This window comes from Bos indicus x Bos taurus, chromosome 16 (genome assembly GCF_003369695.1).
Source record: "Bos indicus x Bos taurus breed Angus x Brahman F1 hybrid chromosome 16, Bos_hybrid_MaternalHap_v2.0, whole genome shotgun sequence".
NCBI lineage: Eukaryota > Metazoa > Chordata > Mammalia > Artiodactyla > Bovidae > Bos > Bos indicus x Bos taurus.
This window is the reverse complement of record NC_040091.1, coordinates 76,458,643-76,472,476: the sequence shown is the minus strand read 5'-3', so window position 1 is coordinate 76,472,476 and position 13,834 is coordinate 76,458,643. Positions and strand designations below refer to the sequence as shown.

The following is a 13,834-nucleotide window of genomic DNA, read 5'->3' as shown; positions in this document are numbered from 1 at the left end:
TAAAGCCGGCTCTTCTTCACCGTTTGGAATGTGATCCTGACGTGTACGGATCACTCTACCACCAGCCCAGCAGACTGTATCCCATTAAGATCTTTCAGCCTCAGAGTTTCCAGGCATGGCAGCAACTGTTACTTATTATGTGAAAAGAACATTCAAACCATCTGCACCATCAGTAGGGGTATATTACAGTGACAGGAAGAGAATCTGTTGCCTCAAGTTTAGACACTTTCAAGTTTTGAGAAATTTTTCTTATTCAAAGACAGCAAATGATGTATCAAAGAGAAGAGGGACCTGTGAAGCTGTGCCTTAGTTTAATGCATATTGAAAGACCTCCCTCTTAGGGTCTGTCAGCCCTCCATGGTCACCCCCCGACTGTTGCAATATTTAGCCATCTCCAAAAGGATAAAGAAATAATTCATGGAAACGAATTAAGAACTGTTTCTGTAGGTTGACTGTCGACAGAAATAAACAGCAGTAGAATTTAGTGGGGGTCGGGTGCAGGGAATCACAGATACGTGAAAAACTTATGGTTATTTTTAGTTTTATATTTTTATTAGGATATTATACAATTTTCAAAGCTAACAACAGAGTCTTCGTAGTATGTGTATTTGAAGCATAACAAAATAAAAGTATTTCACAAAAGTTCATATTACAGTACTATTGAAATATGAGGCATAAGATTATTCATTGGTGGGATATAAACATAATACATTCATTTTAAAGAAAAAACATTTAATATGAATAACATTTTGGTTAAAATAAATATGCAAATGTTAACAGCAACACCTGCAGTGTATACGCATACAAGCACGGTGTTTTGTAATGGAGACTATGCAGGATGGTAAGCAGTCACGGAGTGGCCATCACAGCTCACTGAACTCACCATCAGTGCACACCGCTGAGCACTTTATGTATACAGGGATACCCTTCGTCCCCCATTCCTAGGCCTCAGCACGCGGGCCAAGGTCACCCCACTGTGTGCCCTGGGGAACTGGTACCAAAGTCTGAATAAGAGTTAGAAATCAGATGTACCTTTCATTTACTGTTCCTCATTTCAAGTCAAATGTTTTATTTAATCAATACAAAATTTACTTATAAACAGAAATACAAAGAGAACATTTCATAGGTGATTATAAAACATTAAAACTTCTCATCTTCACAATTCTTTGAAATATTCAGAATTAAAATTTGTTTTGTGCACAGTGGTTTCTTCCAGAAAAATGTGAACACTGAGATTAAAAAAAAAAAAAAAAGATAAAATATCCAAGACAGAAAGTTTCCACATGTAGAAAACAATAATAGATTACCCTGATCATTAAATTCTTCCCAATTTCCTTCTAGCAGATAGGTTCACTTAAAAGTTTAAATCTCTGCTTAGAAGTCCTGTGAGGGGTCCAGCTAATGGCTTTTAGATGGATGTATTTTTAAAGATTGCAAGAAAAAGGAGCACATTTGTTCCAAGTAGAGGACATCTCATCTCCATCAGTCATATTACATTAAAATGAACAGGACACTAAGGTCAACAGAGACAATTCTCTGGAGACGCGCGTGGGGACGCCGGGGGCCCTGGGTGTCCCTGCAGCCTGGGGTGCAGAGCCGCCAGCTCTCCCCCGCCTGCACTGGGATAAATCACCCTAATTCACAACTGATACTGTAGCTGATTAAATTTAGAAAAACAAGACGTCTACACTTTGTACATTTTAAATGTTTACAAATAAAAGTATTCAAATGATTGTAAGAAAAATACTTCTATGGAAAAAACAAAACCAGCAGCTATATGGGCTGAGGGCAGGTGCTCTCTGAGCACGAGGGGTTCCCGTCGGCAGGGTCACTGGGCGGGTTCCGTGGCGGCAGGAGGTCCTTAGGTGGTGACGGCCACGCGGCCGTGTGGGAGTGGATCACCGCTAACGCGCAGGCGTCCAGGGCAAACGTCTCCAGGACGGCGGGTACTGAACTCTGCCCGCTCCAGTAAACTACACCGCCTTGGGCAGCTTCGGGCACAAACACAGTACTTAGCTAGAAGCTTCTCAACAGAGATGTTTAGCTCATAAAACTTCCGGCTGCGGTAGTGGCTAGTTTTCACTTCTTTAAACATATCCTAAATCTGCAACCTTGTCGGATGAACTGAAACGGCATCAGCGTTCACAGGCGCAGGACAACACAAACCCCTCTTCCTTTCTAACAAGACAGGGCACACACACACAGGGTAGCCCAAATTTTAAAAAGTTAAAAAAATGTTTTCCTTCCAGGAAAAGTGTTGGCATACCAAATATTCTTTTAAGGCTATAATGTTGTCAGAACATCTGAAACATTAGTGGATAAAACTCATGTACAATATAAATAGGAAAGTAACTTGAATATAAAAAACTTTCAGAAGGGGACCAATCAGAATTTCAATAAACTCTATGAATAAAAACATATGCTATATACTATAGTGCACAATCATGAGTAGAGCATTTAAATTCATAAAGGAACTGAAGTATAGTAATGCAGGATTATTCAAATAATAGTCTTCAAATGTACAAAGAGCAAGAACACACAAAAAAGCCTTGGGCAGTGTGCAACTTTGAAAATTACTATCACACCAGCCAAACAAATCCTTAACCACTTTTTAAATGGATTCATTTATACCATTTTAATGCAAGGAGAATATCAAAGATACTAAAACAAAGCAAAAAACTCTTCAGTGTCTGACTCACATTTTTGTCCCCAAATCTCTTCACATTTAATAGTCGCATTTTGAATGTATAAGCTAAGGATTTTAAATTTCTCAAATAGTTCATGAACAAAAATACAGTTCATGTGTATATTTAGCTTTAAGAATTGTATTTGAAAGTTACAATGCTAAGAACTAAAACACATACTTCAAACCTCTAAAAATAAGATAGTCACAGAAGTTTAAAACTGTGTTCATCTCACATGTCCACGTGTGACCGGACAGCACATAGGCGCGCGCTCAGATACCATCCTCGGGCTTCATCCCGATGGGGCCAAGCCAGATCGCCGGTGTTTGGCACTGAGAGTTTACCTGGACACGACTGATCAGCACAAAAACGAGCAATCATTCTACAAATTCTTTCGCCATTAAGAACCACTGTGTTGCGTCTGCTCTCCTAACATGCAATCTGACTACTCCAAAGTCACTGGGGTTTGCGGGAAGGTGACTTAAATTGGTACAAAATGAAGCTTAGATGAAAACTGGTTAAGGATTCAAAGCACGTTAGCTCTGAAGTAGGACTCTTTTAACACCCAGGAGGAGGAGGTGCGCTTTGCTCAAGAACACTCGAGCTGCGCACTCCGCCGGCCGCGCTCAGGCGCTGGCGGTGCAGGCGTGCATGCGCTTCGCCACGTCGTACACATAGGTGATGTCCGGCCGCTTCTCAGGGTCTGGGTTGATGCACATGTTCACCAGCTGTCGCAGCTGCGGAGAAGAAAACACAACCTGCTTCAGGAACCACTCCGGGTGGTGAGGTACAGGAACACGCTTTGCACAGCTCTGGGTTTACCAGGAATGCACGTGTGCTGCTAAATATTTGGCTGGAAATATGTGACCGCCATCAGTGACTTTAGTTAGTTGAAGGCTCTAAGAAGCATATTTACTGGTGAGTGTTCAGGTCAAGAGAAGAGTGTTCTCCACCATCTAGTGGCTTTCTGGTGACCTGATTATCTTTCAGCAAAGTCTGATTGGAGGATGGCAGTCACGGGAGACAGTAAGTTTTACACTCCATGTCTCCAAGTTATTAATGACTATAGATCTCTACACATTGATCTAGAATTTACTACAACAACGTTCATTTTAAGTTTAAATTTTAATAACCAGCTTGTTGTACATCGGAATTTATACAAATGTTTTTTATTATAGTAAAAGCACTCCTTCAAACTAAGAATAATAAATTATAAGCAAGGTAAGTAACAAATAGTGCTCTCTCAACTGTATGAAGTTGCACTTATGTCCTCATGTTATAGATGAGAGGACTGAGGTTTACTTATTTACATCACAGAAAAAAGTATATTTCGTTAAGAAAATATCCTTCCATCTGACCCTAGAGCCAATGACTGAAGAATAGGGCACTTGATTCTTAATTCTAATTGCTGTGATTCATGGAACCACGTGTCTTCACAATATGGTCTTTCACGACAAGCCAAATCAAGAGGAAGGACCAGACTCCTTAGCCTTCAAGTGCTGCGCTGTGCTTAGTCGCTCAGTCCTGTCCAAATCTTTGAGACTCCATGGACTGTAGCCCACCAGGCTCCTCTGTCCATGGGGATTCTCTAGGCAAGAATACGCGTTGCCATGCCCTCCTCCAGGAGATCTTCCCGACCCAGGGATTGAACCCTGGTCTCCTGCATTGGCAGGTGGATTCTTTACCATCTGAGCCACCAGGGAAGCCCTAGCATTTAAGTATGTCTTTGTAAATTACTCATAACTCCGAAAACTTGCATTACTCTTTCTCGACATAGTGGCATATAGTTAAATTATCAAATTATTGTTTGACAATTTAAATTATCAAATTACAGAGTTTTCAACTTCCACCAAGATTTTTTTCATCTGGAGGAAAAAGAAACTAATGCTAAAATCTGTGGGCTGAGTGTGTTAACAGCACAGAAGCCCACCGCCAGTGAGAAGAGTCAGCTGGAAAGAAGGTATGTGTAAGGAGGCCCCCAGGGGATGGAAAGGGAGGAGCCCATGGACGCCCGCAGGCTCAAGGCACTGTCTGGAGAGGTTTGTTTCTACATCAATTCAGGACAGAGGCTGGAGCACACGACCTGTAAGGATTCTTCCAGTGCTAACCCTCAAGTGATGTGATTCTATCAGAATGAAGCTTCACAGTCAGCTTCACTTCTGGGAGTTCAAAGATGCCGATGATAACAGCAGACCTACTGGGAGGGTCCAAGGGTGTCATGGTCTGTTGTCTGCAGTGGCACAGGGGAAGCATTCAACATCCTGAGGGGTATGGCGTACACAAGCCTTTGTGTTACAGTGATCTGAATCAGAAAGAGGTTGTTGGCATTTTACCCATTAAAATAAAAACAAATACATTCAGTTGTACACACAATAGAAGACAGGAGGAAAAGTATCTATACTGAAACTTATATATAAAAAGACACTGTTTTCCAACAGGTTACCTAGCGGTCAGAAATCTTGTTCAGAGATAAAAATGATAAAAGGAGCAGAAAGGGTAACTGTCCTACACTCATTCTATGTAACCAGGATCCAAGCAGATGCAATAGCCGGTTTTTGACTGAACAAAAGTGCCACACCCTTCAGGCTGGTCAAGAAACCTTACTTTTCCTGCCTAATAATTTAGAATACGGTTCACTTTCCAAGCGACTGTAGCGGATGCTCGGCCCTCACTTGTTTCTGCCACGAGGAGAAAGCAGCCAAGATTACAGACGATCACTGTTTAGTTTCAAATCACGACCACTGGAAAGGGATGCTACTGGGTTAAGGTGTGTCTGAGTTCCACTGAAGAGATGAGTTTCTGGGTTCTGAGAGAAAACGGTGGATACTGGGGGATGAGAAGTGGTTACCCAGAGGAGAGACACTAACATCTCAGGGACTTCATGCAGGTACTTGGAGGCTGGTCTGACTTCCAGCAGGTGAGCAGAGTGGTGAGACGCTTCAGCTTCGATCAAAGGTGTCAGCCTGCCTTGCTGTTTGAATCAGCAGAACAGAACCCATAACCACAGTCCTTGTCAAGGGATACACAATGGTGGAGCGAATATTCAAAGGTTTGAATATTCAAAAATGTGATTCTGAAGAGTATTGAGAGGTATGATACATAGCTCCTGTCAAACGCGCTAACAGCACGGGAATTTAGGGAAGACTCAGTAAGAAATATAGTTCATCCTTATGCTGCCGTTTAGTCAACTCAGTGGTGTCTGACTCTGTGACCCCATGGACTGTAGCCCGCCAGGCTCCTCCGTCCATGGGATTTCCCAGGCAAGAATACTGGAGCGGGTTGCCATTTCCTCCTCCAGGGGATCTTCCCAACCCAGGAATCAAACCTGCGTCTCTTGCACTGGCAGGCAGGTTCTTAACTGCTGAGCCACCAGGGAAGCCCCACTCATCCTAGTAACTTGGGATAAGCCAACGCCGGATATATTACTCACAGACCCTTACAGGTGATATTCCCATCATAATTCAGCAGGAGAAAACTCCATCTTCTCTGAGGGACAGAGAAGGTACACTTTCATCCTTAAAAACATGATCTGCTTGTTTCCCATCATAATTCAGCAGGAGAAAACTCCATCTTCTCTGAGGGACAGAGAAGGTACACTTTCGTCCTTAAAAACATGATCTGCTGTTTCCTTCGAAACCAGGCAGATGTGCTGCAGCCACTCTGCTGGCTGAGAGGGAAGGTGTGTTTACATGCCCTTCTGCCCTTGGTTCTGAACTTGACTTCTGTTTCTGTATTAATAACCACTAACCTGTGTCTTCTACTGTAAGTCAGCTTAAATCCTTTATGAAAAAAGGTGGACTGTAAGCATGTTATGGGAGATTTACCCAGACCCGTATTCTTAGTTTGAGGGACGTTTCTCTGATACTTGATAACTATTGGTTATTCTAAAGATACATTTCAGTAGACATATTAACCCAGCAGGGGCTGGGGGAAGGGGGAGCCAGTTTCAATAGTCTTTTGGCAAAGGAAATGGGGGGAAAAAACACAACAAATAACTACTTTTATGTTTCAAATGGCCATGGGCCAAGTTTTATGCCTTTAATAATTTTGATTTTTAAAAATGCAAAATTGTCATACCAAGTAACAATTTTAAGTTCTGCAAGTAAGGTCACTTCTCACCCTTCTTTAATGTATACGAAAGGACAGTATCTCTGGGACATGGTAGAGTTACATGTGCTTCTGACATGATGGAGACAAGGATAAAACAGTCGCCCACATAGCAGAATATAGGAATGGCATTGAGAGATGGCAGTTGGGGTTAAGCAGTCATTAATTGGAGAATGAGGAAAAACTCTTCCCTTTGCTTGACAGCCCCCAGCCTTTAATTGTTAAACAGCTAAACGTGGCCGGCTGTCTCACTCAGTGCTCTGGGCGCACTTTATGCAGTTTGGAGGCCACACTGCCGAGATGGAGGTGCTCCTAGGAATTGGCAGTTATTTCTAAGTTTCCAGGGGACAACTGGAACCCCATCTCCTGAACATGTTCAGATAAAAGGCATCTCCATGTGTCACAAGGTAACTCTGGGGCTTTGAAGTTGCTTCCGGTGCCAGAGCAGAGAGAGGACCATTTCCTGAAAGCTGTTGCTGATTTAGTTCTGCCCTTTCTCACAACTGGATCCAACTCAGAAGCTCTCTGCAGGATGGAGTGCAGGGAGCGACATCCCAAGGTCACAGAGGCATTAAGGGGCCCGGCCGGACGGGAACCGAAGCGGCCTGGCTTCAGACACCTGACTTTTAAAACTACTGCTCTCCTACCCCAGGGAAACCCCACCTGGTCTGCAGGCTCCCACACAGCCACCTGTGCACAAAGGTGGGTGACCTTCTAACAGGCAAAGGCAGGCAGGTAGGATGGCATCACGGACTCAGTGGACATGAGCTTGAGCAAGCTCCGGGAAACTGTGAAGGACCAGGAAGCCTGGCATGCTGCAGTCCACGGGGTCGCCAAGAGTCGGACGCGAATGGGAGACTGAGCAACAACGACAACAGGCGGTCTGACTCTCAGAAGATGCCAGCTCTGACGCTGGTTCGTCTGGTTCCTAAAGTGAATGGGTCGCCCTCACAGTTCACAGCCAGCTCCCATCTAAAAACTGACCAAAAAATCTTCTCTAGGGCTCTGCCCAACATCAAGACAAGGGCCTTACGTGACACAAAACTGTTCAGATTCATATTCTGACTAGAGTGACCTCACTCATTAAAGTGACAGTGACTGCCTCCAGAGAAAATGTACTTGAGTTTTCACATGGAACCATTTTTTTATACCAGGTTAGGAATTTACACGTGACATGACGCATCCAAAAAAAAAAAAAGCCTCTACGTGTTCTATCAGACAGACATTACATAATCAAAAAGGAATAATCATCTTAGTGAGCTCTCAGTGTTAGTCTTACATTAAAAAAAAAAAACAAAAAAAAACCCTTTATCTTCCTGAAAACCTCTGCAAAAAATTACTTTAAAAATCCTGAACGACTATCCAACCTTTTGACATGATTCTAAGTACTACATTATTAAGTATGGTTAATGAAGACATCTGTTCATATAATCAGTTTAAAAATTTTTATATATATTCCTACATGTCAGGCTTTAATTTCTCATAATACTGTCAGGTAATCACTTGCTCAAAGAAATTTTGTGTTTGAATGGAGGGAATTAGCTTCCCATTTATTACTTTGTAGAAGTAATTCCCACATCAGTGGATATTAGGTTCATAAAAATAAACAGGAATAAGTAAAACATTTCATGTAAGTAAAGACATTTCATAGTTTACATTATCTTAAGAAAACTTGAATTTGCATTACTTTACACGTTTATAAAAACATGTACATGTTAAAACAACATGTGTTGTTTTTAAACTGTTTTATAGAACAAGCTAAAAATAAGGTAAAAAGTAAAGGTCTGAATTTGTAGGAGTCTTTACAAAATCAGAAGAAAAAACTTTAATTCAGATGATTAAGGGAAATTTAAAAAGCAACACAAAATTTAAATGAGAAAAGTCATATAAAGTAAAAATAAAGTGAATGCTCTGACATTTCTAAAGGATTATGAAGTCATAAGTCATATGGAAATAAATGAATATTTTCAATAAAAAAAAGAAAATGCTAATACAGACTGATCGATATGTTTGTAAAGAAATACCAAAGCATATAGGTTGGTACCAGAGATATTAAAAGGGGAGTGCTGACGGTCCCCGATGTCGGGAGATCAGCCATGTCCAGATGAAGACGAGCGTGCTGTGTGCAGCCCGGCCCTGGGTCGGGACACGACTCCCGACAGGCGACTCCCGACAGGCACGCAGGCTGGGCTCTGGGCACTGCTGCTCTCTGACCCCACCCCCGTCCCTCTGAGACCAATTACGATGCATCCGCCTCCCAGACACACCCCGTTTCCATTGAGCCCAGGACACACTGCAGCCCCCCAAAGTGGGTCTAATGCATCAACACACACTGGCTGTCCAAGCTTTAGATGTTTATACAAAATGAGGAGGTGGATTCGGTGCGTAGGCCAAAGTGTCACCAGTGACTGACTTGGGAGGTGGCGGGAGGGGAGAAAGCCTTCCTACACAGAATCCTTACGAGGTGACGCGATGGCTTCAGCCCGCAGCTGATCACTCAGTGTCTTCTGAAAACTTACGGAAGTGTCTTACAGAAAGCTAATGGTTTCACAGGATCCCAGAGGATGCGTGAAATGTAGGGCACCGCTTTGGATTCGTCTTAGAGGAGCGAGTCCCCAGTGTCGCTTCAGAAGCATAAGTGAACAAAGGACCTGCTTATATATTTTTTTAAACAAAAATGAAACATTCAAAGTTTAAAGATCTACTCTTACATGGCAACTTTGAGTGAAGGAAGGTGGTCAACTGATATTATAAATGGTGGGTGTATCAAACTTCCTAAAACCGTTTTCAGGAAGGAAAATCAAATGTTCCTAATAGTGTCTGAGGCGATTAGTATTAACTTCAATAAATAATGGCACGGTTAGAGATTATATTTATTATTGTTCGATATCCTCCTACATTTTAAAGGAAAAGGTTCTTGGGACTTCCCTGGTGGTCTACTGCCGCCTCAATCCCCAGGCAGGAGGCCCAGGTTTGATCCCTGGTCAGGGGACTAGATCCTGCACGCCACAACCAAGACCTGGAGTAGTCAAAACTTTTTTAAGAAATAAAGTAAAACATTCTCATATAACTTAGCATGAATTACATAATTATCAGAACTAGAGAAATATTTGTGAAAACAGATGTACTTCCAAATATTACTTGTGCCCTATAGTGTCTCATTTAAATATTCTTATAGAATGATTAGACTGATCAAATGAATAAAAAGATTTAAATTTCAAAGTATGCAAAAATAATCTGTACCTGACACTTTTTTAAAAAATTTACGTAAAGTAGCTCTTTTCCAAGCTAAAACAAAGGTCATGTTTTTTGTTAATGAGGCAACTTTCTTAAAAAGCCTCTTTAAGCATATTCTGAATTTTATATATAAAGAGAAATTATTTGTAAGTGCCAGCTTAAAACACCAGTTATGGGGCTTCCCTGGTGGTTCAGTGGTAAAGAATCCGCCTGCCAATGCAGGAGACGTGGGTTTGATCCCCGGCCCAGGCAAGATCCACGAGCCGCGCAGCAACTAGGCCCGTGCACCACAGCTGCCGAGCCTGCGCTCTGGAGCCCCCGAGCTCTGCAACAGGCGAAGCCGCAGCGAGGAGAAGCCCACGCACTGCACCTGGAGAGTTGCCTCCATTGCAACTAGAGAACAGCCTGCGCAGCAACGAAGACCCAGCACAGCCGAAAATAAATTATTTGAAACAAAAAACCAGTTATGGTTTTTAAAGCTTTCATTCGGTACTTTCCTTAAGGGTAACCATTTGGGAAATGAAGCATCGGTAAAATTACAACACACTGTAAAAGGTTTTGTTTTTTGTTCAGCACAGCTATGGATCGATATTTCTGATACCTTATTTGAAACATGTACTTGTTTCCACATATTCCGATATGTAAAAATCATTCCTGCCCTTCTGCAAAGCTCCCTCCCTCCTTCCCTTCAGTGTGACGTGGCTGAGCCACTACCAGGCGGAAGGGTGTTCTGAGCGAACTGCAGCGCCCCCAGGGAAGCAGAGCGCGGGGAAGGGACCACATGTGACCCGAGAGCCCCCTTCGGGTGCTTCCTTTGCCCTGGCACAAGCAATGGGTGCTGAGAGGGCGCCCTGGAGTTCAGGGTTCCCTCTGATACTGCTGGGTCCCTGTCGGCTCAGGTGTGAAACAGAAATACTGCCGCAGACCTTCTTTCTTTAGCAACAAAGTTCTTATGTGGGTGAAAGAAAATGGTGATTTCACACACTGGAAAAAAAAAAAAAACCTCAGTATTCCAATTTTATTTAAAGCCATATATTTATACTCTGCAATAACCTATAACTATCTGAGGTCAGTTTAGTTCAACTCAAAATATATTATTTTGTTATTCATATATAATAAAGCAGAGCAAGGACCAAGCTTTTTAATCCTTATATTGTAAATACTCTGAGGGAAAAAAATCAATACTTATGTAATCTCAAGAATAATGAAAAATGCCATGATGAGGTATCACTTTACACTGGTTAGAATAGCCATCATCAAAAAGTCCACAGATAAATGCCGGAGAGAGTGTGGAGAGAAGGAAACCCTCCTGCACTGTGGGTGGGGATGTAAATTGGAGCAGCCACTCTGCAAAACAGTATGGAGGTTCCTCAAAAAACAAAAAACGTCCAGGTATCAGAGGGAAAAGGGAGAGGACGAGGGGTCAGTTAGGAGTTTGGGATTAACAAATATAAACTGTTGTATATAAAACAGATAAGCAACAAGGATTTACTGTATAGCACAGGGAACTACACGTAATATCTTGTCACAGGTTATAATGGAAAACAATCTGGAAAATATACATGCATATAACTGAATCACTCTGCTGCACAGCTGCAACGCAACGTGTCAATCACAATGCTGCTTCAGTTTTTTTTAAAAAAAGGAATCGTGAAAATGATGCTGGAAATTCTTACTCATCTGAGTGAAGTGGTGGGGAAGAACATGTCCAGTGTGTACTGCTGAGCTGTCCTGGGAAAAAACTCTCCTCTCCTGCCTTCCATTTCTCTAACTTAAAGGGGGGCGGGGAGGGGGAGAGAAAGGGACAGTGTCTAAGAAGGAAGAAAACCATAATGGAAGAAGTAATAAAAAAGAAAGGAAAAAAAGATGATTTTTGAGGTGAACATTTATGAGACTCCATCCATTCTCTACTAGACCTTTTAGGTTGATATTTTAAAGGATTAATTGCATTATTTGAGAAGTAGTCTCATTAACTGAGTTTTAATAGAAACAGAAATTTTTCTATCTGTGGGATGGAGATATAAAGCCACAAAACAAACACTTAATGTACAAGATAGGCATTAAATAATGTGAAAAATGACTACTGTTCTAATAATTCTAATTCCAAAATTATATTTTGCTTCTTTTTTTTTTACTTATAAAAGTAATAAGAGCTACTAAATTAGCAAGCTTTCAAAAATACAATTACAAGATAACCACAAATACTGTGTTCTGCAAAGGTCTTTGTCACTTACATTAATAGATTTAAAGTTACTAGTAAACAGATAAGCATCTGCCTAACAGTTCAGGTCACCATCCACCTCATTAAAAAGGTTGAACCACCTCACCATGTTTTAATTGGTGCTTAAATTTCTTTTTCACCAAGTACTTTTTCAAATCTTCAGTTTCTTCCTACTCTGTTTTCACAGAGCAAGATCACTCTTATTCTCTCTACTCAATTCCATTTTTAACTTTCATCTGCAAACTCTTTACTCAACTTTTCAGAACTTCCTTCCAAACCTCTGAGGCACAACTCTCTCCAACTTTTCCTGTGTCTTTTCTATTTAGGCTAGCTAGGATTTTTTAATTAAAAAAAAAAAGCAAAGACAAATATATATTTTGTGTGGTGTTAATGCTCAGACTTTCAGATATTGATTAAAAAGAACCAGCTCAATAGAGAACCATGGTGTGCACTTTCTAAATGATTTTCAATATGACTATTCACTATTTTTTTAATCTTAGATTTTCCTGAGATAATTTAGTAAACAAGAGTGAAAAATGTATAATTCTGATGATTACGCCAGTGTCTCCCAGAGAAACTAAACACTGGAGCTGAAGGGGAACAAACCCGTCTTGTTTCCTAGTAAATGGACGTGGGCATTCTAGACATGGTATAGCTTGTTTACAAGATTGAAAAAAACCACTTGCAGGTAGTATCAATAAAAGAAACATCACAGTCCTGACCTGCCTTTTGAGTAGTTTCTTCCTCACTACCTAGAGGGTTCTGTAAGAACATTCCCTCACTCATTCCACTGACATTAATTGGCTCATTCACTCTTTTTCTCTTTTATGCCTTTAACTCACTTTCTCCGTCAACTGATCAATCACTGAACCTTTTTAGTGTGCTGGGCCCTAGAGACACACAGATGAAAAGAGTCACTGCCGTTCAGGCACAGGAGCTAGACAGGTCTGGAGGTGGAGCCACCGGGCCATGTAGACTAGATACACAGACTCGATGGAGTACGACTCAGCCGTAAAAAATTTGCCATTTGCAACAAGATAGATAAACTTGGAGGGTATTATGGTACGAGAGTAAGTCAGGAAGAGAAAGACAAATACCCTTTAAAAATTGTGACTTACTATGCTGTACACCTGAAACTTACATAATACTGTAAATCAACTATACCTCAAAGGAAAAAAAAAAGGAATTATAAAGCAGTGTGACTGCTAAGGGAAGAGGGCCTGAGAAGTGGAGAAAGGGGAGCAGGATGACTTTAAGGGGGAGGCAACGGCCAGGCTTTGTTCTAAAGAGAATGAGTTCACCTGATAAGGCACAGGGGGTGGGGCATGTCAACAAGAGGAAACAGCACCCACAGAAAGATGGGAATTCCTGGGCCTTCTGATAGAACCTGCATGGTGGAGTTCAGGAAAGAAGAGAGGGTGCTGTGACCAGAACGTCTGGGCAGCTCAACCCAGTTCAGACTATGAGGGCCCAGGGGAATCAGGACTCCCTGGACACAGTAAATATTCAAAAATTGTTTGCTGCACTGATGTTAATTTCTTCATCACCAACAATTTTTGTTGCTGTTGTTTAGTTGCTAAGTCGT

General features: G+C 41.6%; 1 protein-coding gene across 2 annotated transcripts in view; it reads right to left on the bottom strand.

Annotated features, from left to right (window-relative positions):
* Positions 1 to 530: 530 nt before the first annotated feature.
* Positions 531 to 13,834, bottom strand: part of NEK7 (NIMA related kinase 7) — a 138,296-nt gene continuing 124,992 nt past the window's right edge. Inside the window, exon 9 of one of the 2 annotated variants that reach the window (XM_027565790.1) lies at positions 531 to 3,421. In XM_027565790.1, the coding sequence (XP_027421591.1) occupies positions 3,311 to 3,421 (111 nt within the window). In that variant the 3' untranslated portion in view covers positions 531 to 3,310. The remainder of the gene's footprint in view (positions 3,422 to 13,834) is intronic. The other variant, XM_027565789.1, reaches the window with a different exon arrangement.